This window comes from Oncorhynchus keta, unplaced genomic scaffold (assembly GCF_023373465.1).
Source record: "Oncorhynchus keta strain PuntledgeMale-10-30-2019 unplaced genomic scaffold, Oket_V2 Un_contig_1530_pilon_pilon, whole genome shotgun sequence".
Lineage (NCBI taxonomy): Eukaryota > Metazoa > Chordata > Actinopteri > Salmoniformes > Salmonidae > Oncorhynchus > Oncorhynchus keta.
This window is the reverse complement of record NW_026279243.1, coordinates 312193-338793: the sequence shown is the minus strand read 5'-3', so window position 1 is coordinate 338793 and position 26601 is coordinate 312193. Positions and strand designations below refer to the sequence as shown.

The window sequence follows — 26601 nt, the reverse complement described above, 5'->3', positions numbered from 1 at the left end:
AAAGTGGTGATCCTAACTGACCTAAAACAGGGAATTTTTACTAGGATTAAATGTCAGGAATAGTGCAAAACTGAGTTTAAATGTATTTGGCTAAGGTGTATGTAAATGTCCGACATCAACTGTATAAGCTGGAAGTAGAAGCCTAAATGTTGTTGTCCACCAGGTTACTCCAATTAGGGGAGGCATGGTAGGGTTAGGGGAATATAAAAAATAAGGAAAATATGTTTTTAATTTACAGTGCCTTCGGAGAGTATTCAGACCCCCTTTTCCACATGTTGTTACTTTACAGCCTTTTTATAACATGGATCAAATAAAAACATCCTCAGCAATCTACACATAATACTACCACATAATGGCAAAGTGACAACAGGTTTTTTATTATTTTGCAAATGTATTCAAATATTAAAACAAATACCCTATTTCCGTAAGTATTCAGACCCTTTGCTATTAGACTCGAAATTGAGCTCAGGTGCATCCTGTTTCCATTGATCATCCTTGAGCTGGAGTCCACCTGTTGTAAATTCTATTGGTTTGGAAAGACACACACCTTCTACATATATGGACCCACAGTTGACAGTGCATGTCAGAGCAAAAACCAAGCCATGAGATTGAAGGAATTGTCTGTAGAGTTCATAGACAGGATTGTGTCAGATCTGTGCACAGATCTGGGGAAGGGTACCAAAACATTTCTGCAGCATTGAAGGTCCCCAAGAACACAGTGGCCTCCATATAGGTGGGAGAGGAGCATGTAAACAGGGGATTCATATAGGTGGGAGAGGAGCATGTAAACAGGGGATTCATATAGGTGGGAGAGGAGCATGTAAACAGGGGATTCATATAGGTGGGAGAGGAGCATGTAAACAGGGGATCCATATAGGTGGGAGAGGAGCATGTAAACAGGGGATCCATATAGGTGGGAGAGGAGCATGTAAACAGGGGATTCATATAGGTGGGAGAGGAGCATGTAAACAGGGGATTCATATAGGTGGGAGAGGAGCATGTAAACAGGGGATTCATATAGGTGGGAGAGGAGTATGTAAACAGGGGATTCATATAGGTGGGAGAGGAGCATGTAAACAGGGGATTCATATAGGTGGGAGAGGAGCATGTAAACAGGGGATTCAGGGGATTCATATAGGTGGGAGAGGAGTATGTAAACAGGGGATTCATATAGGTGGGAGAGGAGCATGTAAACAGGGGGTCCATATAGGTGGGAGAGGAGCATGTAAACAGGGGATTCATATAGGTGGGAGAGGAGTATGTAAACAGGGGATTCATATAGGTGGGAGAGGAGTATGTAAACAGGGGATTCATATAGGTGGGAGAGGAGCATGTAAACAGGGGATTCATATAGGTGGGAGAGGAGCATGTAAACAGGGGATTCATATAGGTGGGAGAGGAGCATGTAAACAGGGGATTCATATAGGTGGGAGAGGAGCATGTAAACAGGGGATTCATATAGGTGGGAGAGGAGTATGTAAACAGGGATTCATATAGGTGGGAGAGGAGTATGTAAACAGGGGATTCATATAGGTGGGAGAGGAGCATGTAAACAGGGATTCATATAGGTGGGAGAGGAGCATGTAAACAGGGATTCATATAGGTGGGAGAGGAGCATGTAAACAGGGGATTCATATAGGTGGGAGAGGAGCATGTAAACAGGGGATTCATATAGGTGGGAGAGGAGTATGTAAACAGGGGATTCATATAGGTGGGAGAGGAGCATGTAAACAGGGGATTCATATAGGTGGGAGAGGAGTATGTAAACAGGGGATTCATATAGGTGGGAGAGGAGTATGTAAACAGGGGATTCATATAGGTGGGAGAGGAGTATGTAAACAGGGGATTCATATAGGTGGGAGAGGAGCATGTAAACAGGGGATTCATATAGGTGGGAGAGGAGCATGTAAACAGGGGATTCATATAGGTGGGAGAGGAGTATGTAAACAGGGGATTCATATAGGTGGGAGAGGAGCATGTAAACAGGGGATTCATATAGGTGGGAGAGGAGCATGTAAACAGGGGATTCATATAGGTGGGAGAGGAGCATGTAAACAGGGGATTCATATAGGTGGGAGAGGAGCATGTAAACAGGGGATTCATATAGGTGGGAGAGGAGTATGTAAACAGGGGATTCATATAGGTGGGAGAGGGGCATGTAAACAGGGGATTCATATAGGTGGGAGAGGGGCATGTAAACAGGGATTCATATAGGTGGGATTCATATAGGTGGGAGAGGGGCATGTAAACAGGGATTCATATAGGTGGGAGAGGAGCATGTAAACAGGGGATTCATATAGGTGGGAGAGGGCATGTAAACAGGGATTCATATAGGTGGGAGAGGGGCATGTAAACAGGGGATTCATATAGGTGGGAGAGGAGTATGTAAACAGGGGATTCATATAGGTGGGAGAGGAGTATGTAAACAGGGGATTCATATAGGTGGGATTCATATAGGTGGGAGAGGAGCATGTAAACAGGGGATTCATATAGGTGGGAGAGGAGCATGTAAACAGGGGATTCATATAGGTGGGAGAGGGGCATGTAAACAGGGGATTCATATAGGTGGGAGAGGAGCATGTAAACAGGGGATCCATATAGGTGGGAGAGGAGCATGTAAACAGGGGATTCATATAGGTGGGAGAGGAGCATGTAAACAGGGGATTCATATAGGTGGGAGAGGAGTATGTAAACAGGGGATCCATATAGGTGGGAGAGGAGCATGTAAACAGGGGATTCATATAGGTGGGAGAGGAGTATGTAAACAGGGGATTCATATAGGTGGGAGAGGAGCATGTAAACAGGGGATTCATATAGGTGGGAGAGGAGCATGTAAACAGGGGATTCATATAGGTGGGAGAGGAGCATGTAAACAGGGGATTCATATAGGTGGGAGAGGAGCATGTAAACAGGGGATTCATATAGGTGGGAGAGGAGCATGTAAACAGGGGATTCATATAGGTGGGAGAGGAGCATGTAAACAGGGGATTCATATAGGTGGGAGAGGAGCATGTAAACAGGGGATTCATATAGGTGGGAGAGGAGCATGTAAACAGGGGATTCATATAGGTGGGAGAGGAGCATGTAAACAGGGGATTCATATAGGTGGGAGAGGAGCATGTAAACAGGGGATTCATATAGGTGGGAGAGGAGCATGTAAACAGGGGATTCATATAGGTGGGAGAGGAGCATGTAAACAGGGGATTCATATAGGTGGGAGAGGAGCATGTAAACAGGGGATTCATATAGGTGGGAGAGGAGCATGTAAACAGGGGATTCATATAGGTGGGAGAGGAGCATGTAAACAGGGGATTCATATAGGTGGGAGAGGAGCATGTAAACAGGGGATTCATATAGGTGGGAGAGGAGCATGTAAACAGGGATTCATATAGGTGGGAGAGGAGCATGTAAACAGGGATTCATATAGGTGGGAGAGGAGCATGTAAACAGGGGATTCATATAGGTGGGAGAGGAGTATGTAAACAGGGGATTCATATAGGTGGGAGAGGAGTATGTAAACAGGGGGATTCATATAGGTGGGAGAGGAGCATGTAAACAGGGGATCCATATAGGTGGGAGAGGAGCATGTAAACAGGGGATTCATATAGGTGGGATTCATATAGGTGGGAGAGGAGCATGTAAACAGGGGATCCATATAGGTGGGAGAGGAGCATGTAAACAGGGGATTCATATAGGTGGGATTCATATAGGTGGGAGAGGAGCATGTAAACAGGGGATTCATATAGGTGGGAGAGGAGTATGTAAACAGGGATCCATATAGGTGGGAGAGGAGCATGTAAACAGGGGATTCATATAGGTGGGAGAGGAGCATGTAAACAGGGGATTCATATAGGTGGGAGAGGAGCATGTAAACAGGGGATTCATATAGGTGGGAGAGGAGCATGTAAACAAGGGATTCATATAGGTGGGATTCATATAGGTGGGAGAGGAGCATGTAAACAGGGATCCATATAGGTGGGAGAGGAGCATGTAAACAAGGGATTCATATAGGTGGGATTCATATAGGTGGGAGAGGAGCATGTAAACAGGGGATCCATATAGGTGGGAGAGGAGCATGTAAACAAGGGATTCATATAGGTGGGATTCATATAGGTGGGAGAGGAGCATGTAAACAGGGGATCCATATAGGTGGGAGAGGAGCATGTAAACAGGGGATTCATATAGGTGGGAGAGGAGCATGTAAACAGGGGATCCATATAGGTGGGAGAGGAGCATGTAAACAGGGGATTCATATAGGTGGGAGAGGGCATGTAAACAGGGGATTCATATAGGTGGGATTCATATAGGTGGGAGAGGAGCATGTAAACAGGGATCCATATAGGTGGGAGAGGAGCATGTAAACAGGGGATTCATATAGGTGGGAGAGGAGTATGTAAACAGGGGATTCATATAGGTGGGAGAGGAGCATGTAAACAGGGGATTCATATAGGTGGGAGAGGAGCATGTAAACAGGGGATTCATATAGGTGGGAGAGGAGCATGTAAACAGGGGATTCATATAGGTGGGAGAGGAGCATGTAAACAGGGGATTCATATAGGTGGGAGAGGAGCATGTAAACAGGGGATTCATATAGGTGGGAGAGGAGCATGTAAACAGGGGATTCATATAGGTGGGAGAGGAGTATGTAAACAGGGGATTCATATAGGTGGGAGAGGAGCATGTAAACAGGGGATTCATATAGGTGGGAGAGGAGCATGTAAACAGGGGATTCATATAGGTGGGAGAGGAGCATGTAAACAGGGGATTCATATAGGTGGGAGAGGAGTATGTAAACAGGGGATTCATATAGGTGGGAGAGGAGTATGTAAACAGGGGATTCATATAGGTGGGAGAGGAGTATGTAAACAGGGGATTCATATAGGTGGGAGAGGAGCATGTAAACAGGGATTCATATAGGTGGGAGAGGAGCATGTAAACAGGGATTCATATAGGTGGGAGAGGAGCATGTAAACAGGGATTCATATAGGTGGGAGAGGAGCATGTAAACAGGGGATTCATATAGGTGGGGGAGAGGAGCATGTAAACAGGGGATTCATATAGGTGGGAGAGGAGCATGTAAACAGGGGATTCATATAGGTGGGAGAGGAGCATGTAAACAGGGGATCCATATAGGTGGGAGAGGAGCATGTAAACAGGGGATTCATATAGGTGGGAGAGGAGCATGTAAACAGGGGATTCATATAGGTGGGAGAGGAGCATGTAAACAGGGGATTCATATAGGTGGGAGAGGGGCATGTAAACAGGGGTGGGATTCATATAGGTGGGAGAGGAGCATGTAAACAGGGGATTCATATAGGTGGGAGAGGAGCATGTAAACAGGGGATCCATATAGGTGGGAGAGGAGCATGTAAACAGGGATTCATATAGGTGGGATTCATATAGGTGGGAGAGGAGCATGTAAACAGGGGATCCATATAGGTGGGAGAGGAGCATGTAAACAGGGGATCCATATAGGTGGGAGAGGAGCATGTAAACAGGGGATCCATATAGGTGGGAGAGGAGCATGTAAACAGGGGATCCATATAGGTGGGAGAGGAGCATGTAAACAGGGATCCATATAGGTGGGAGAGGAGTATGTAAACAGGGGATTCATATAGGTGGGAGAGGAGCATGTAAACAGGGGATTCATATAGGTGGGAGAGGAGCATGTAAACAGGGGATCCATATAGGTGGGAGAGGAGCATGTAAACAGGGGATTCATATAGGTGGGATTCATATAGGTGGGAGAGGAGCATGTAAACAGGGGGATCCATATAGGTGGGAGAGGAGCATGTAAACAGGGGATCCATATAGGTGGGAGAGGAGCATGTAAACAGGGGATCCATATAGGTGGGAGAGGAGCATGTAAACAGGGGATCCATATAGGTGGGAGAGGAGCATGTAAACAGGGGATCCATATAGGTGGGAGAGGAGCATGTAAACAGGGGATCCATATAGGTGGGAGAGGAGTATGTAAACAGGGATCCATATAGGTGGGAGAGGAGCATGTAAACAGGGGATTCATATAGGTGGGATTCATATAGGTGGGAGAGGAGCATGTAAACAGGGGATCCATATAGGTGGGAGAGGAGCATGTAAACAGGGGATCCATATAGGTGGGAGAGGAGTATGTAAACAGGGATTCATATAGGTGGGAGAGGAGTATGTAAACAGGGGATTCATATAGGTGGGAGAGGAGTATGTAAACAGGGGATTCATATAGGTGGGATTCATATAGGTGGGAGAGGAGCATGTAAACAGGGGATTCATATAGGTGGGAGAGGAGCATGTAAACAGGGGATTCATATAGGTGGGAGAGGAGCATGTAAACAGGGGATTCATATAGGTGGGAGAGGAGCATGTAAACAGGGGATTCATATAGGTGGGAGAGGAGCATGTAAACAGGGGATTCATATAGGTGGGAGAGGAGCATGTAAACAGGGATTCATATAGGTGGGAGAGGAGCATGTAAACAGGGGATTCATATAGGTGGGAGAGGAGCATGTAAACAGGGGATTCATATAGGTGGGATTCATATAGGTGGGAGAGGAGTATGTAAACAGGGGATTCATATAGGTGGGAGAGGAGCATGTAAACAGGGGATTCATATAGGTGGGAGAGGAGCATGTAAACAGGGGATTCATATAGGTGGGAGAGGAGCATGTAAACAGGGGATTCATATAGGTGGGAGAGGAGCATGTAAACAGGGGATTCATATAGGTGGGAGAGGGGCATGTAAACAGGGGATTCATACTTTCATACCTTACTAACACTGGCATTCTACTGTGGTACAGTACAGTACCTTACTAACACTGGCATTCCACTGTGGTACAGTACAGTACCTTACTAACACTGTGGTACAGTACCATAACAACCCTGGCATTCCACTGTGGTACAGTTTCTTACTAACACTGGCATTCCACTGTGATACAGTTCAGTTCCTTAATAACACTGGCATTCAACTGTGGTACAGTATAGTACCATACTAACACTGGCATTCCACTGTGGTAAAGTAAAGTTCCTTACTAACACTGGCATTCCACTGTGGTACAGTACCATACTAACACTGGCATTCCACTGTGGTACAGTACCATACTAACACTGGCATTCCACTGTTGTACAGTACCATACTAACACTGGCATTCCACTCTGTTACAGTACCATACCAAATCAAATCAAATCAAAATCAAATGTATTTATATAGCCCTTCGTACATCAGCTGATATCTCAAAGTGCTGTACAGAAACCCAGCCTAAAACCCCAAACAGCAAGCAATGCAGGTGTAGAAGCACGGTGGCTAGGAAAAACTCCCTAGAAAGGCCAAAACCTAGGAAGAAACCTAGAGAGGAACCAGGCTATGTGGGGTGGCCAGTCCTCTTCTGGCTGTGCCGGGTGGAGATTATAACAGAACATGGCCAAGATGTTCAAATGTCCATAAATGACCAGCATGGTCGAATAATAATAAGGCAGAACAGTTGAAACTGGAGCAGCAGCACAGCCAGGTGGACTGGGGACAGCAAGGAGCCATCATGTCAGGTAGTCCTGGGGGATGGTCCTAGGACTCTGGTCCTCCGAGAGAGAGAGAAAGAAAGAGAGAAGGAGAGAATTAGAGAACGCACACTTAGATTCACACAGGACACCGAATAGGACAGGAGAAGTACTCCAGGTATAACAAACTGACCCTAGCCCCCCGACACATAAACTACTGCAGCATAAATACTGGAGGCTGAGACGGGAGGGGTCAGGAGACACTGTGGCCCCATCCGAGGAAGGATATAACCCCACCCACTTTGCCAAAGCACAGCCCCCACACCACTAGAGGGATACCTTCAACCACCATCTTACCATCCTGAGACAAGGCTGAGTATAGCCCACAAAGATCTCCGCCACGGCACAACCCAAGGGGGGGCCTCCAGAGCCTTTCCGTTCACCTTCCCACTCCTGGGCCAGACTACACTCAATCATATGACCCACTGAAGAGATGAGTCTTCAGTAAAGAATTAAAGGTTGAGACCGAGTTTGCGTCTCTGACATGGGTAGGCAGACCGTTCCATAAAAATGGAGCTCTATAGGAGAAAGCCCTGCCTCCAGCTGTTTGCTTAGAAATTCTGGGGACAATTAGGAGGCCTGCGTCTTGTGTAGGTATGTACGGCAGGACCAAATCAGAGAGATGGGTAGGAGCAAGCCCATGTAATGCTTTGTAGGTTAGCAGTAAAACCTTGAAATCAGCCCTTGCTTTGACAGGAAGCCAGTGTAGAGAGGCTAGCACTGGAATATGATCAAATATTTAGGTTCTAGTCAGGATTCTAGCAGCCGTACTTAGCACTAACTGAAGTTTATTTAGTGCTTTATCCGGGTAGCCGGAAAGTAGAGCATTGCAGTAGTCTAACCTAGAAGTGACAAAAGCATGGATACATTTTTCTGCATCATTTTTGGACAGAAAGTTTCTGATTTTTGCAATGTTACGTAGATGGTAAAAAAGCTGTCCTCGAAATGGTCTTGATATGTTCTTCAAAAGAGAGATCAGGGTCCAGAGTAACGCCGAGGTCCTTCACAGTTTTATTTGAGACGACTGTACAACCATCTAGATTAATTGTCACATTCAACAGAAGATCTCTTTGTTTCTTGGGACCTAGAACAAGCATCTCTGTTTTGTCCGAGTTTAAAAGTAGAAAGTTTTCAGCCATCCACTTCCTTATGTCTGAAACACATGCTTCTAGCAAGGGCAATTTTGGGGCTTCACCATGTTTCATTGAAATGTGGTACAGTACCTTACTAACACTGGCATTCCACTGTGGTACAGTACCATACTAACACTGGCATTCCACTCTGGTACAGTACCTTACTAACACTGGCATTCCATTGTGGTACAGTACCATACTAACACTGGCATTCCACTCTGGTACAGTACCTTACTAACACTGGCATTCCACGGTGGTACTGTACAGTACTTTACTAACACTGGCATTCTACTGTGGTACTGTACAGTACCTTACTAACACTGGCATTCTACTGTGGTACAGTACCTTACTAACACTGGCATTCCACTGTGGTACAGTACCTTACTAACACTGGCATTCCGCTGTGGTACAGTACCTTACTAACACTGGCATTCCGCTGTGGTACAGTACCTTACTAACACTGGCATTCCACTCTGGTACAGTACCTTACTAACACTGGCATTCCGCTGTGGTACTGTACAGTACCTTACTAACACTGGGTTTATTGACTAGAGACAATTTTTTAATTTAGTGTTCTTAACCATTGTTGTAAGACCGGCAGATCTTTGCCTAGAACGTTTGTGTACAATAGGGGTAAAATTGTCCCCAGGTGCCAGGAACTAATCATCTGAAGGAAATAGAAAACCACTGCTCCTTTAATTGAAGGTCTTGGTCAGGCTCGTGATCTAACAGATCTCTTTCTTCTCCCTGCAGTGTGGAAGGTGAGGAGGCTTGCGCCTACGAGGTGGGCGGGTCTTTAGACCAATACAGTCGAGTCATCCCTCTAACCCACAGTGTAGACGGTACCGGGCAGGACCACTTCGACGGTGGACATCTCTTCAGCCACGTGCTGTTACCAGGGCAACCACGGTCACGACGACCCAAGCTGCAGCACAACCAGTCCATCCTCAGGAAGCAGGCCGAGGAGGAGGCAATCAAATGCTCCCGATCCCTGTCTGAGAGCTATGAGCTGTCAGCCGACCTACAGGACAAAAAGGTAGGGAACACATGGTACGGTATAGCACCCATAGGACCAGTAGAGGGAGAGAGCAGTGCTCGTTAACTAGATACTTACTCCCTACCCACTGACTCTAGTTCAGGGAGAGGCAGTGCTAGTTAACTAGATACTTACTCCCTACCCACTGACTCTAGTTCAGGGAGAGGCAGTGCTAGTTAACTAGATACTTACTCCCTACCCACTGACTCTAGTTCAGGGAGAGGCAGTGCTAGTTAACTAGATACTTACTCCCTACCCACTGACTCTAGTTCAGGGAGAGGCAGTGCTAGTTAACTAGATACTTACTCCCTACCCACTGACTCTAGCTCAGGGAGAGGTAGTGCTAGTTAACTAGATACTTACTCCCTACCCACTGACTCTAGTTCAGGGAGAGGCAGTGCTAGTTAACTAGATACTTACTCCCTACCCACTGACTCTAGCTCAGGGAGAGGCAGTGCTAGTGAACTAGATACTTACTCACTACCCACTGACTCTAGTTCAGGGAGAGGCAGTGCTAGTTAACTAGATACTTACTCCCTACCCACTGACTCTAGTTCAGGGAGAGGCAGTGCTAGTTAACTAGATACTTACTCCCTACCCACTGACTCTAGTTCAGGGAGAGGTAGTGCTAGTTAACTAGATACTTACTCCCTACCCACTGACTCTAGTTCAGGGAGAGGCAGTGCTAGTTAACTAGATACTTACTCCCTACCCACTGACTCTAGCTCAGGGAGAGGCAGTGCTAGTGAACTAGATACTTACTCACTACCCACTGACTCTAGTTCAGGGAGAGGCAGTGCTAGTTAACTAGATACTTACTCCCTACCCACTGACTCTAGCTCAGGGAGAGGCAGTGCTAGTTAACTAGATACTTACTCCCTACCCACTGACTCTAGCTCAGGGAGAGGTAGTGCTAGTTAACTAGATACTTACTCCCTACCCACTGACTCTAGCTCAGGGAGAGGTAGTGCTAGTGAACTAGATACTCCTGGCTTCCACACACAGCCTACAAGCCACTGATGCATCTACATTTGAGAAAGTCAAATAAATCCATGTAATATAGTTTACACCATCACAATAAATCCATGTAATATAGTTTACACCATCACAATAAATCCATGTAATATAGTCTACAGCGTCACAATAAATCCATGTAATATAGTCTACCTACACCATCACAATAAATCCATGTAATATAGTTTACACCATCACAATAAATCCATGTAATATAGTCTACACCATCACAATAAATCCATGTAATATAGTCTACACCATCACAATAAATCCATGTAATGTAGTCTACACCATCACAATAAATCCATGTAATATACTCTACCTACACCATCACAATAAATCCATGTAATATAGTATACACCATCACAATAAATCCATGTAATATAGTCTACCTACACCATCACAATAAATCCATGTAATATAGTCTACACCATCACAATAAATCCATGTAATATAGTCTACACCATCACAATAAATCCATGTAATATAGTCTACACCATCACAATAAATCCATGTAATATAGTCTACCTACACCATCACAATAAATCCATGTAATATAGTCTACCTACACCATCACAATAAATCCATGTAATATAGTCTACACCATCACAATAAATCCATGTAATATAGTCTACCTACACCATCACAATAAATCCATGTAATATAGTCTACCTACACCATCACAATAAATCCATGTAATATAGTCTACACCATCACAATAAATCCATGTAATATAGTCTACACCATCACAATAAATCCATGTAATATAGTCTACACCATCACAATAAATCCATGTAATATAGTCTACACCATCACAATAAATCCATGTAATATAGTCTACCTACACCATCACAATAAATCCATGTAATATAGTCTACAGCATCACAATACATCCATGTAATGTAGTCTAAACCATCACAATAAATCCATGTAATATAGTCTACACCATCACAATAAATCCATGTAATATAGTCTACACCATCACAATAAATCCATGTAATATAGTCTACCTACACCATCACAATAAATCCATGTAATATAGTCTACCTACACCATCACAATAAATCCATGTAATTTAGTCTACACCATCACAATAAATCCATGTAATATAGTCTACCTACACCATCACAATAAATCCATGTAATATAGTCTACACCATCACAATAAATCCATGTAATATAGTCTACCTACACCATCACAATAAATCCATGTAATATAGTCTACACCATCACAATAAATCCATGTAATATAGTCTACCTACACCATCACAATAAATCCATGTAATATAGTCTACCTACACCATCACAATAAGTCCATGTAATATAGTCTACCCACACCATCACAATAATTCCATGTAATATAGTCTACCCACACCATCACAATAATTCCATGTAATATAGTCTACCTACACCATCACAATAAATCCATGTAATATATTCTACACCATCACAATAAATCCATGTAATATAGTCTACACCATCGCAATAAATCCATGTAATATAGTCTACACCATCACAATAATTCCATGTAATATAGTCTACCTACACCATCACAATAATTCCATGTAATATAGTCTACCTACACCATCACAATAAATCCATGTAATATAGTCTACACCATCACAATAATTCCATGTAATATAGTCTACCTACACCATCACAATAATTCCATGTAATATAGTCTACCTACACCATCACAATAATTCCATGTAGTATAGTCTACACCTCCACAATAAATCCATGTAATATAGTCTACACCATCACAATAAATCCATGTAATGTAGTCTACACCATCACAATAAATCCATGTAATATAGTTTACACCATCACAATAAATCCATGTAATATAGTCTACACCATCACAATAAATCCATGTAATGTAGTCTACACCATCACAATAAATCCATGTAATATAGTCTACCCACACATCACAATAAATCCATGTAATATAGTCTACACCATCACAATAATTCCATGTAACATAGTGTACCTACACCATCACAATAAATCCATGTAATATACTCTACCTACACCATCACAATAAATCCATGTAATATAGTCTACACCATCACAATAAATCCATGTAATATACTCTACCTACACCATCACAATAAATCCATGTAATATAGTCTACACCATCACAATAATTCCATGTAATGTAGTCTACACCATCACAATAAATCCATGTAATATACTCTACCTACACCATCACAATAAATCCATGTAATATAGTCTACACCATCACAATAAATCCATGTAATATACTCTACCTACACCATCACAATAAATCCATGTAATATAGTCTACCTACACCATAATAATAACCATCACAATACATCCATGTAATATAGTCTACCTACACCATCACAATAAATCCATGTAATATAGTCTACCTACACCATCACAATAAATCCATGTAATATACTCTACCTACACCATCACAATAATTCCATGTAATATAGTCTACCTACAACATCACAATACATCCATGTAATATAGTCTACACCATCACAATACATCCATGTAATATAGTCTACACCATCACAATAAATCCATGTAATATAGTCTACACCATCACGATAAATCCATATAATATAGTCTACCTACACCATCACAATAAATCCATATAATATAGTCTACCTACACCATCACAATAAATCCATGTAATATAGTCTACACCTTCACAATAAATCCATGTAATATAGTCTACACCATCACAATAAATCCATGTAATATAGTCTACACCATCACAATAAATCCATGTAATATAGTCTACACCATCACAATAATTCCATGTAATATAGTCTACCTACACCATCACAATACATCCATGTAATATAGTCTACCTACACCATCACAATACATCCATGTAATATAGTCTACAGCATCACAATAAATCCATGTAGTATAGTCTACCTTCACCATCACAATAAATCCATGTAATAAAGTCTACCTTCACCATCACAATAAATCCATGTAATATAGTCTACACCATCACAATAAATCCATGTAATAGTCCCTTCACCATCACAATAAATCCATGTAATAAAGTCTACACCCATCACAATAAATCCATGTAATATAGTCTAATCATAGTCCATAATATTCTACACCTCCACAATAAATCCATGTAATATAGTCTACCTTCACCATCACAATAAATCCATGTAATATAGTCTACCTTCACCATCACAATAAATCCATGTAATATAGTCTACACCATCACAATAAATCCATGTAATATAGTCTACACCTCCACAATAAATCCATGTAATAAGTCTACACCTCCAATAAATCCATGTAATATAGTCTACACCTCCACAATAAATCCATGTAATATAGTCTACACCTCCACAATAAATCCATGTAATATAGTCTACACCTCCACAATAAATCCATGTAATATAGTCTACCTACACCATCACAATAAATCCATGTAATATAGTCTACCTACACCTCCACAATAAATCCATGTAATATAGTCTACCTACACCTCCACAATAAATCCATGTAATATAGTCTACCTACACCATCACAATAAATCCATGTAATATAGTCTACCTACACCGTCACAATCAATCCATGTAATATGGTCTACACCTCCACAATAAATCCATGTAATATAGTCTACCTACACCATCACAATAAATCCATGTAATATAGTCTACCTACACCATCACAATAAATCCATGTAATATAGTCTACCTACACCTCCACAATAAATCCATGTAATATAGTCTACACCATTACAATAAATCCATGTAATATAGTCTACACCATCACAATAAATCCATGTAATATAGTCTACCTACACCTCCACAATAAATCCATGTAGTATTGTCTACACCTCCACAATAAATCCATGTAATATAGTCTACCTACACCATCACAATAAATCCATGTAATATAGTCTACCTACACCATCACAATAAATCCATGTAATATAGTCTACACCATCACGATAAATCCATGTAATATAGTCTACACCATCACAATAAATCAATGTAATATATTCTACACCATCACAATAAATCCATGTAATATAGTCTACAGCGTCACAATATGGTCTACACCTCCACTATAAATCCATGTAATATAGTCTACACCTTCACAATAAATCCATGTAATATAGTCTACACCATCACGATAAATCCATGTAATATAGTCTACACCGTCACAATCAATCCATGTAATATGGTCTACACCTCCACAATAAATCCATGTAATAAAGTCTACACCTTCACAATAAATCCATGTAATATAGTCTACACCATCACAATAAATCCATGTAATATAGTCTACACCATCACGATAAATCCATGTAATATAGTCTACACCATCACAATAAATCCATGTAATATAGTCTACAGCGTCACAATATGGTCTACACCTCCACTATAAATCCATGTAATATAGTCTACACCTTCACAATAAATCCATGTAATATAGTCTACACCATCACGATAAATCCATGTAATATAGTCTACACCATCACAATAAATCCATGTAATATAGTATACACCATCACAATAAATCCATGAAATATAGTCTACACCATCACAATAAATCCATGTAATATAGTCTACACCATCACAATAAATCCATGTAATATAGTCTACCTACACCATCACAATAAATCCATGTAATATAGTCTACACCATCACAATAAATCCATGTAATATAGTCTGCCTACACCATCACAATAAATCCATGTAATATAGTCTGCCTACACCACCACAATAAATCCATGTAATATAGCCTACACCATCACAATAAATCCATGTAATATAGTCTACCTACAGCATCACAATAAATCCATGCAATATAGTCTACACCATCACAATAAATCCATGTAATATAGTCTACACCATCACAATAAATCCATGTAATATAGTCTGCCTACACCATCACAATAAATCCATGTAATATAGTCTACACCATCACAATAAATCCATGTAATATAGTCTACACCATCACAATAAATCCATGTAATATAGTCTACACCAACACAATAAATCCATGTAATATAGTCTACACCACCACAATAAATCCATGTAATATAGTCTGCCTACACCACCACAATAAATCCATGTAATATAGTCTACACCATCACAATAAATCCATGTAATATAGTCTGCCTACACCATCACAATAAATCCATGTAATATAGTCTGCCTACACCACAATAAATCAATAAATCCATGTAATATAGTCTACACCATCACAATAAATCCATGTAATATAGTCTACCTACACCACCACAATAAATCCATGTAATATAGCCTACACCATCACAATAAATCCATGTAATATAGTCTACCTACAGCATCACAATAAATCCATGAAATATAGTCTACACCATCACAATAAATCCATGTAATATAGTCTATACCATCACAATAAATCCATGTAATATAGTCTACACCATCACAATAAATCCATGTAATATAGTCTGCCTACACCATCACAATAAATCCATGTAATATAGTCTGCGCCATCACAATAAATCCATGTAATATAGTCTACGCCATCACAATAAATCCATGTAATGTAGTCTACGCCATCACAATAAATCCATGTAATATAGTCTACGCCATCACAATAAATCCATGTAATATAGTCTACCTACACCATCACAATAAATCCATGTAATATAGTCTACACCATCACAATAAATCCATGTAATATAGTCTGCCTACACCATCACAATAAATCAATGTAATATAGTCTACCCACACCATCACAATAAATCCATGTAATATAGTCTACCTACACCATCACAATAAATCCATGTAGTATAGTCTACATCTCCACAATAAATCCATGTAATATAGTCTACACCATCACAATAAATCCATGTAATATAGTCTACACCATCACAATAAATCCATGTAATATAGTCTACACCATCACAATAAATCCATGTAATGTAGTCTACACCATCACAATAAATCCATTTAATATAGTCTACCTACACCATCACAATAAATCCATGTAGTATAGTCTACATCTCCACAATAAATCCATGTAATATAGTCTACACCATCACAATAAATCCATGTAATATAGTCTACACCATCACAATAAATCCATGTAATATAGTGTACACCATCACAATAAATCCATGTAATATAGTCTACACCATCACAATAAATCCATGTAATATAGTCTACACCATCACAATAAATCCATGTAATGTAGTCTACACCATCACAATAAATCCATGTAATATAGTCTACCTACAGCATCACAATAAATCCATGCAATATAGTCTACACCATCACAATAAATCCATGTAATATAGTCTACACCATCACAATAAATCCATGTAATATAGTCTGCCTACACCATCACAATAAATCCATGTAATATAGTCTACACCAACACAATAAATCCATGTAATATAGTCAGCCTACACCACCACAATAAATCCATGTAATATAGTCTACCTACACCATCACAATAAATCCATGTAGTATTGTCTACACCATCACAATAAATCCATGTAATATAGTCTACACCATCACAATAAATCCATGTAATATAGTCTACACCATCACAATAAATCCATGTAATATAGCCTACACCATCACAATAAATCCATGTAATATAGTCTACACCATCACAATAAATCCATGTAATATAGTCTACACCATCACAATAAATCCATGTAATATAGTCTACACCATCACAATAAATCCATGTAATATAGTCAGCCTACACCACCACAATAAATCCATGTAATATAGTCTATCTACACCATCACAATAAATCCATGTAGTATTGTCTACACCTCCACAATACATCCATGTAATATAGCCTACCTACACCATCACAATAAATACATGTAATATAGTCTACCTACACCATCACAATAAATCCATGTAATATAGTCTACACCATCACAATAAATCCATGTAATATAGTCTACATCATCACAATAAATCCATGTAATATAGTCTACACCATCACAATAAATCCATGTAATATAGTTTACACCATCACAATAATTCCATGTAATATAGTCTACCTACACCATCACAATAAATCCATGTAATATAGCCTACACCATCACAATAAATCCATGTAATATACTCTACACCATCACAATAAATCCATGTAATATAGTCTACACCATCACAATAATTCCATGTAATATAGTGTACACAATCACAATAAATCCATGTAATATATTCTACACCATCACAATAAATCCATGTAATATAGTCTGCCTACACCATCACAATAAATCCATGTAATATAGTCTACCTACACCATCACAATAAATCCATGTAATATAGTCTACCTACACCATCACAATAAATCCATGTTATGTAGTCTACACCATCACAATAAATCCATGTAATGTAGTCTACACCATCACAATAAATCCATGTAATGTAGTCTACACCATCACAATAAATCCATGTAATATAGCCTACACCATCACAATAATTCCATGTGATATATTCTACACCATCACAATAAATCCATGTAATATAGTCTACCTACACCATCACAATAAATCCATGTAATATAGTCTACACCATCACAATGGATCCATGTAATATAGTCTACACCATCACAATAAATCCATGTAATATAGTCTACACCATCACAATAATTCCATGTAATATAGTGTACACAATCACAATAAATCCATGTAATATATTCTACACCATCACAATAAATCCATGTAATATAGTCTGCCTACACCATCACAATAAATCCATGTAATATAGTCTACCTACACCATCACAATAAATCCATGTAATATAGTCTACCTACACCATCACAATAAATCCATGTAATATAGTCTACCTACACCATCACAATAAATCCATGTAATATAGCCTACACCATCACAATAAATCCATGTAATATAGCCTACACCATCACAATAAATCAATGTAATATAGTCTACCTACACCATCACAATAAATCCATGTAATATAGTCTACACCATCACGATAAATCCATGTAATATAGTCTACACCATCACAATAAATCCATGTAATATAGTCTACACCATCACAATAAATCCATGTAATATAGTCTACACCATCACAATAAAACCATTATTTATTTTAGAAAGGTCTAAAGAAGCATGATATGAAGAAAATGTAGTCTATTTCAGAAGAACAGAACAGCTTCCTCTGTGTTGTCATCATGTTAGGTCCTGATCTGGCTATGCCATATGGCTATAGGCTACACTAGTTCATTTAGCAGACAATATTTGCTTAAAATTCCGTGGCATTATTTTATAGTATGAAGAATACAATTAAACATAGCTGAATAAAATATAAAGGATATTTTCACCAAACAATTTGATGGAGTGCTCACATACAGCTATTCTGTGTTGAGCTGTTAACAAAGAAATAGATATTACTATATGCTTAATGTAGAGTTATTAATGTAACTTTAGTTGTTCTACAAACGTTGGGCCATATGTTTAGATGTACAATACATTGTAAGGCTGCATGATGGGACTCCAATGATGATTTGAAAAAAGTCACAAGAAGGCACATGCTGTACACACTACATCCGTCTCTCATTCACAATTCGACAAGCACTCTATGTCCAAAACTTAAACGAGCATAACTTTTAAGTTCAAGTTTCAACTTGATTCGTTCCAGAGGGTTTTGGTTTTGCAGCAGCGGAGCATTAAAACAACAAGAAACATACAAAACATTTACATTTACCTGCATTACAAAGATACAGTTATAGTGACTACAATTAACCAGTACATCATTTCATAGGGCTGACAGCCACCAGTACAAATATATATACAGTTCTAATGATTGACATTAGCATCAGCACAAAGGTATATATACAGTTCTAATGATTGACATTAGCATCAGCACAAAGGTGTATATATACAGTTCTAATGATTGACATTAGCATCAGCACAAAGGTATGTATACAGTTCTAATGATTGACATTAGCATCAGCACAAAGGTATGTATACAGTTCTAATGATTGACATTAGCATCAGCACAAAGGTATATATACAGTTCTAATGATTGACATTAGCATCAGCACAAAGGTATATATACAGTTCTAATGATTGACATTAGCATCAGCACAAAGGTATATATACAGTTCTAATGATTGACATTAGCATCAGCACAAAGGTATGTATACAGTTCTAATGATTGACATTAGCATCAGCACAAAGGTATGTATATTCTAATGATTGACATTAGCATCAGCACAAAGGTGTATATATACAGTTCTAATGATTGACATTAGCATCAGCACAAAGGTAATATATACAGTTCTAATGATTGACATTAGCATCAGCACAAAGGTATATATACAGTTCTAATGATTGACATTAGCATCAGCACAAAGGTATATATACAGTTCTAATGATTGACATTAGCATCAGCACAAAGGTATGTATACAGTTCTAATGATTGACATTAGCATCAGCACAAAGGTGTATATATACAGTTCTAATGATTGACATTAGCATCAGCACAAAGGTATATATACAGTTCTAATGATTGACATTAGCATCAGCACAAAGGTGTATATATACAGTTCTAATGATTGACATTAGCATCAGCACAAAGGTATGTATACAGTTCTAATGATTGACATTAGCATCAGCACAAAGGTATGTATACAGTTCTAATGATTGACATTAGCATCAGCACAAAGGTATATATACAGTTCTAATGATTGACATTAGCATCAGCACAAAGGTGTATATATACAGTTCTAATGATTGACATTAGCATCAGCACAAAGGTATGTATACAGTTCTAATGATTGACATTAGCATCAGCACAAAGGTATATATACAGTTCTAATGATTGACATTAGCATCAGCACAAAGGTATATATACAGTTCTAATGATTGACATTAGCATCAGCACAAAGGTATATATACAGTTCTAATGATTGACATTAGCATCAGCACAAAGGTATATATACAGTTCTAATGATTGACATTAGCATCAGCACAAAGGTATATATACAGTTCTAATGATTGACATTAGCATCAGCACAAAGGTATGTATACAGTTCTAATGATTGACATTAGCATCAGCACAAAGGTATGTATACAGTTCTAATGATTGACATTAGCATCAGCACAAAGGTATATATACAGTTCTAATGATTGACATTAGCATCAGCACAAAGGTATATACACAGTTCTAATGATTGACATTAGCATCAGCACAAAGGTGTGTATATATACAGTTCTAATGATTGACATTAGCATCAGCACGAAGGTATATATACAGTTCTAATGATTGACATTAGCATCAGCACAAAGGTATGTATACAGTTCTAATGATTGACATTAGCATCAGCAGGTATAGCAACCCAAATAAGTAAAGTTCAATAGTTCTGGAGGACCGGTACTGGACTCAGCTGTCTCCATTTCAGAGGCAATAGACAACAATAGGCTATTATAGCCAGCAATGGCTGTTATGCCTTAATTCTGCCGGACCCCAGGAAGAGTAGCTGCTGCCTTGACAGGAACTAATGGGGATCCATAATAAACCCAAGGAACTAATGGGGATCCATAATAAACCCCCAGGAAGAGTAGCTGCTGCCTTGGCAGGAACTAATGGGGATCCATAATAAACCCCAGGAAGAGTAGCTGCTGCCTTGGCAGGAACTAATGGGGATCCATAATAAACCCAAGGAACTAATGGGGATCCATAATAAACCCCAGGAAGAGTAGCTGCTGCCTTGGCAGGAACTAATGAGGATCCATAATAAACCCCAGGAAGAGTAGCTGATGCCTTGGCAGGAACTAATGAGGATCCATAATAAACCCCAGGAAGAGTAGCTGCTGCCTTGGCAGGAACTAATGGGGATCCATAATAAACCCCAGGAAGAGTAGCTGGTGCCTTGGCAGGAACTAATGAGGATCCATAATAAACCCCAGGAAGAGTAGCTGCTGCCTTGACAGGAACGAATGGGGATCCATACTAAACCCCAGGAAGAGTAGCTGCTGCCTTGGCAGGAACTAATGGTGAGCCATAATAAATATAAATACAAGTGTAACTTTAGTATGCCTACTATGGTACCATGTTACCCTGTTACTGTGTTACAGTTACTATGCTACTGTGCTACTGTGTTACTATGCTACTGTGTTATCGTGTTACTGTGTTACAGTTACTATGCTACTGTGTTATCGTGTTACTGTGTTACAAAACCAAAGATCTATTCTATATGTGTTTGTTCATTTGTTTCTGGTTATGTTATTTCCCTAAATGTGTGGGCATGTATACTGAGCATTCAAAACTTGAAGAACATCTGCCCTTTCATGACAGACTGACCAGGTGACTCCAGGTCAAGGCTATGATCCCTTGTTGATGTCACCTGTTAAATGAACTTCAATCAGTGTAGATGAAGGGGAGGAGAAAGGTTAAAGAAGGATTTTTAAGCCTTGAGACAATTCCACATGGATTGTGAATGTGTGCCATTCAGAGGGGAATGGGCAAGACAAACACTTTTACAGCTTTTGAATGAGGTATGGTAGTAGGTGCCAGGCGCACCGATTTGTATCAAGAACTAACGCTGTTGGGTTGTTCACGCTCAACTGTTTCCGTGTGTATCAGGAATGGTCCACCACTCAAAGGACATTCAACCAACATGACTGTGGGAAGCACTGGAGTTAACATGGGCCAGAATCCCTGTGGAACCCTTTCAACACTGTTCTGAGGGCAAAGGGGGGTGCAAATCAATAATAGGAAGGTGTTCCGGATTTTTGCTATACTCAGTGGATGTCACATAGTAATTTGAAATGGCTTGTAATGTAAATGAACACGTAAAGGGATAGCCGAACTTCTCATGCTGTCGATTGATTGGTTGGTTGGTTGATCGATTGTCTTCTCTCTCTCTCTCCTCCAGGTGGAGATGCTGGAGCGTAAGTATGGAGGCCGTTTCATAACGCGTCATGCGGCCCGCACCATCCAGACAGCCTTCCGCCAGTATCAGATGAACAAGAACTTTAAACGTCTCCGCAGTTCCATGTCCGAGAACCGCATGTCCCGACGTATCGTCCTGTCCAGCATGAGGATGCAGTTCTCCTTGGAAGGCCCTGAGAATGTTCATCAGTCGTCCTTCCTCACCGACAACGGAACCAAACACCTGGGGGCCCTGGTCCAATCAGAATGCAGCTCTGACCTGGGGGGTGTGGTCCCAGGTACTATGAAGTCACCTGTGTTGGCCCAGAACGATGACTTCACTGACGCTATAACAGAGCTGGAGGACGCGTTCTCCCGTCAGGTCAAGTCTCTGGCCGAGTCGATAGACGATGCTCTCCATAGTAGGAGTCTGCACAGGGAGGAGGGGGGGCCAGGAGAGACGAGGCAAGGAGGGAGAGGACACCCTGACCTGGACAAAGACCGAGACAGAGAGCTGTTCTCCTACCAGGTCAAACCCTCCTCACACAGCAGTGCGGAACACCACAAACTGGATGAGATGACAGCATCATACAGCGATGTGACTCTCTACATCGATGAGGAAGAGCTGTCCCCTCCTCTTCCTCTGTCTCAGTCCCTGGACCATTCCTACTCTCCTCTCCCTCTGTCTCAGTCCCTAGAGCGCCCCTACACCCCCCTACCATCGGTAGACCGGCACTCCTCCAAAGAGTCGGAGCTGCGTTTGCGTTCTCTCTCCTGGTCTCTGGTCCATAAGGATGATAAAGGTCAGGGGTCAGACACCTCCTGCCGCAGCACACCCTCCCTGAAGCAGCAGGAGCAGAGGCTTAGGGTGGACCGTCTCCCGCTGCTGCCCATCGAGCCGCCCAGCGACAGCTCTGTGGAGCTCAGTGACCGTTCCGACCGCTCCATTCCGAAGAGACAGAAAGCCTACGCTCGCCAGCCCATTAGTCAGCCAGCCAGCCCCAAACATCCCCCTCCTCACCCCTCCTCCTTGTCTCACCCCCGTGGCCTGCCCCCCAAGGGAACCTCCTGGGATGAGGATGCTCCCCGCTACCGGCCACGCGCACTAGAGGCCCACCTGGCGATCAACGGGATGGCTAACCGGCAGAGCAAGTCAGAGTCGGACTTCTCAGATGGGGACAATGACAGTATCAACTCTACATCTAACAGTAATGACACTATTAACTGCAGCTCTGAGTCCTCCAGTAGAGAACAGACCCTCAGAAAACAGACCTATCACAAAGAGACACGCAGCAGCTGGGACTCACCGGCCTTCAGTAATGATATCATCAGGAAGAGACACTATCGTATCGGACTAAACCTGTTTAACAAGTAGGTTCAGGACAGAGGCACACACACTGAAGTCTGAGTTAAATGACCTAGTCCTTATCAGTGGTTGTAATCAGAGATCAGTGGTTGTAATCAGAGCTCAGTGGTGGTAATCGGAGATCAGTTGTGGTAATCAGAGATCAGTGGTGGTAATCGGAGATCAGTGGTGGTAATCAGAGATCAGTTGTGGTAATCAGAGATCAGTGGTGGTAATCAGAGATCAGTGGTGGTAATCAGAGATCAGTGGTGGTAATCAGAGATCAGTGGTGGTAATCAGAGATCAGTGGTGGTAATCAGAGATCAGTGGTGGTAATCAGAGATCAGTGGTGGTAATCAGAGATCAGTGGTGGTAATCAGAGATCAGTGGTTGTAATCGGAGATCAGTGGTGGTAATCGGAGATCAGTTGTGGTAATCGGAGATCAGTGGTGGTAATCGGAGATCAGTGGTGGTAATCAGAGATCAGTGGTGGTAATCGGAGATCAGTGGTGGTAATCAGAGATCAGTGGTGGTAATCGGAGATCAGTTGTGGTAATCGGAGATCAGTGGTGGTAATCGGAGATCAGTGGTGGTAATCGGAGATCAGTTGTGGTAATCAGAGATCAGTGGTGGTAATCGGAGATCAGTGGTGGTAATCAGAGATCAGTGGTTGAAATCGGAGATCAGTGGTTGTAATCAGAGATCAGTGGTGGTAAATCAGAGATCAGTGGTGGTAATCAGAGATCAGTGGTGGTAATCGGAGATCAGTGGTGGTAATCGGAGATCAGTGGTGGTAATCGATCAGTGGTGGTAATCAGATCAGTGGTAATCGGAGATCAGTGGTGGTAATCGGAGATCAGTGGTGGTAATCGGAGATCAGTGGTGGTAATCGGAGATCAGTGGTGGTAATCGGAGATCAGTGGTGGTAATCGGAGATCAGTGGTGGTAATCGGAGATCAGTGGTGGTAATCGGAGATCAGTGGTGGTAATCGGAGATCAGTGGTTGTAATCAGAGATCAGTGGTTGTAATCGGAGATCAGTGGTTGTAATCGGAGATCAGTGGTTGTAATCGGAGATCAGTGGTTGTAATCGGAGATCAGTGCTTGTAATTGGAGATCAGAGGTTGTAATCGGAGATCAGAGGTTGTAATCAGTGGTTGAAATCGGAGATCAGTGGTTGTAATCAGAGATCAGTGGTTGTAATCGGAGATCAGTGGTTGTAATCGGAGATCAGTGGTTGTAATCGGAGATCAGTGGTTGTAATCGGAGATCAGTGGTTGTAATCGGAGATCAGTGGTTGTAATCGGAGATCAGTGGTTGTAATCGGAGATCAGTGGTTGTAATCGGAGATCAGTGGTTGTAATCGGAGATCAGTGGTTGTAATCGGAGATCAGTGGTTGTAATCGGAGATCAGTGGTTGTAATCGGAGATCAGTGGTTGTAATCAGTGGTTGTAATCGGAGATCAGTGGTTGTAATCTGTGGTTTTAATCTGTGGTTTTAATCTGTGGTTTTAATCTGTGGTTTTAATCTGTGGTTTTAATCTGTGGTTTTAATCTGTGGTTGTAATCTGTGGTTTTAATCTGTGGTTTTAATCAGAGATCAGTGGTGGTAATCAGTGGTGGTAATCTGTGGTTTTAATCAGAGATCAGTGGTTGTGATCAGAGACCAGTGTTTTTAATCAGAGAGCAGTGGTTTTAATTAGAGATCAGTGGTTTTAATCAGAGATCAGTGGTTGTAATCAGAGATCAGTGGTTGTGTTCTGTGATTGTAATCAGCATCCAATCAAAATGTATTTGAGATTATTCCAAACATAGGGTGCAAGGAAAAGAAAGGCAGATTTACCTAACTCTGTAGACACCGAAGGAGTCGCCAAAGTTAACCAACCTTGTGAACGGGTAACTTAAAATGTTAAATATTTTCAGTGACGTTAGGTAAGTCGGAAGCTTATGAAGCAGGGCTTCGTAAACAAGAAGAGCGTAGTGATGTGATCTATTTGACTTTAAAGAGGTCCAGACAACATTTTGCAGTGATGTGTAACAAAACTGTCTCTGTGATAACACGAAGGGTGCTGTGATAAACGTTATCCAGGGACTTAAGAGTAGAGGCAGCTGCACATTGGTAAATAGTATCACCATAATCAAGAACAGGTAGACAGGTTGATAAATAGTATCACCACAACAACAGGTAGACAGGTTGATGAATACAGGTCCTTCTGTAGCTCAGTTGGTAGAGCATGGCGCTTGTAACGCCAGGGTAGTGGGTTCGATTCCCGGGACCACCCATACGTAGAATGTATGCACACATGACTGTAAGTCGCTTTGGATAAAAGCGTCCGCTAAATGGCATATATTAGTATCACCATTATGAAGAACAGATAGACAGGTTGATACATAGTATCACCATAACAACAGGTAGACAGGTTGATACATAGTATCACCATAATAATATAATAATAATAATAATATAATAATAATATATGCCATTTAGCAGACGCTTTTATCCAAACCATAACAACAGGTAGACAGGTTGATAAATAGTATCACCATAACAACAGGTAGAAAGGTTGATAAATATTATCACCATAACAACAGGTAGAAAGGTTGATAAATAGTATCACCATAACAACAGGTAGACAGGTTGATAAATAGTATCA

The 26601-nt window shown here is 40.9% G+C and overlaps 1 protein-coding gene across 2 annotated transcripts in view; it reads left to right on the top strand.

Moving 5' to 3' along the window:
- Positions 1–9439: 9439 nt before the first annotated feature.
- Positions 9440–26601, top strand: part of LOC118382420 (IQ motif and SEC7 domain-containing protein 1-like) — an 88640-nt gene continuing 71478 nt past the window's right edge. Inside the window, exons 1-2 of one of the 2 annotated variants that reach the window (XM_052502249.1) lie at positions 9440–9717; positions 22608–23974. In XM_052502249.1, coding sequence (XP_052358209.1) covers positions 22614–23974 — 1361 coding nt within the window. In that variant the 5' untranslated portion in view covers positions 9440–9717; positions 22608–22613. The remainder of the gene's footprint in view (positions 9718–22607; positions 23975–26601) is intronic. The other variant, XM_052502251.1, reaches the window with a different exon arrangement.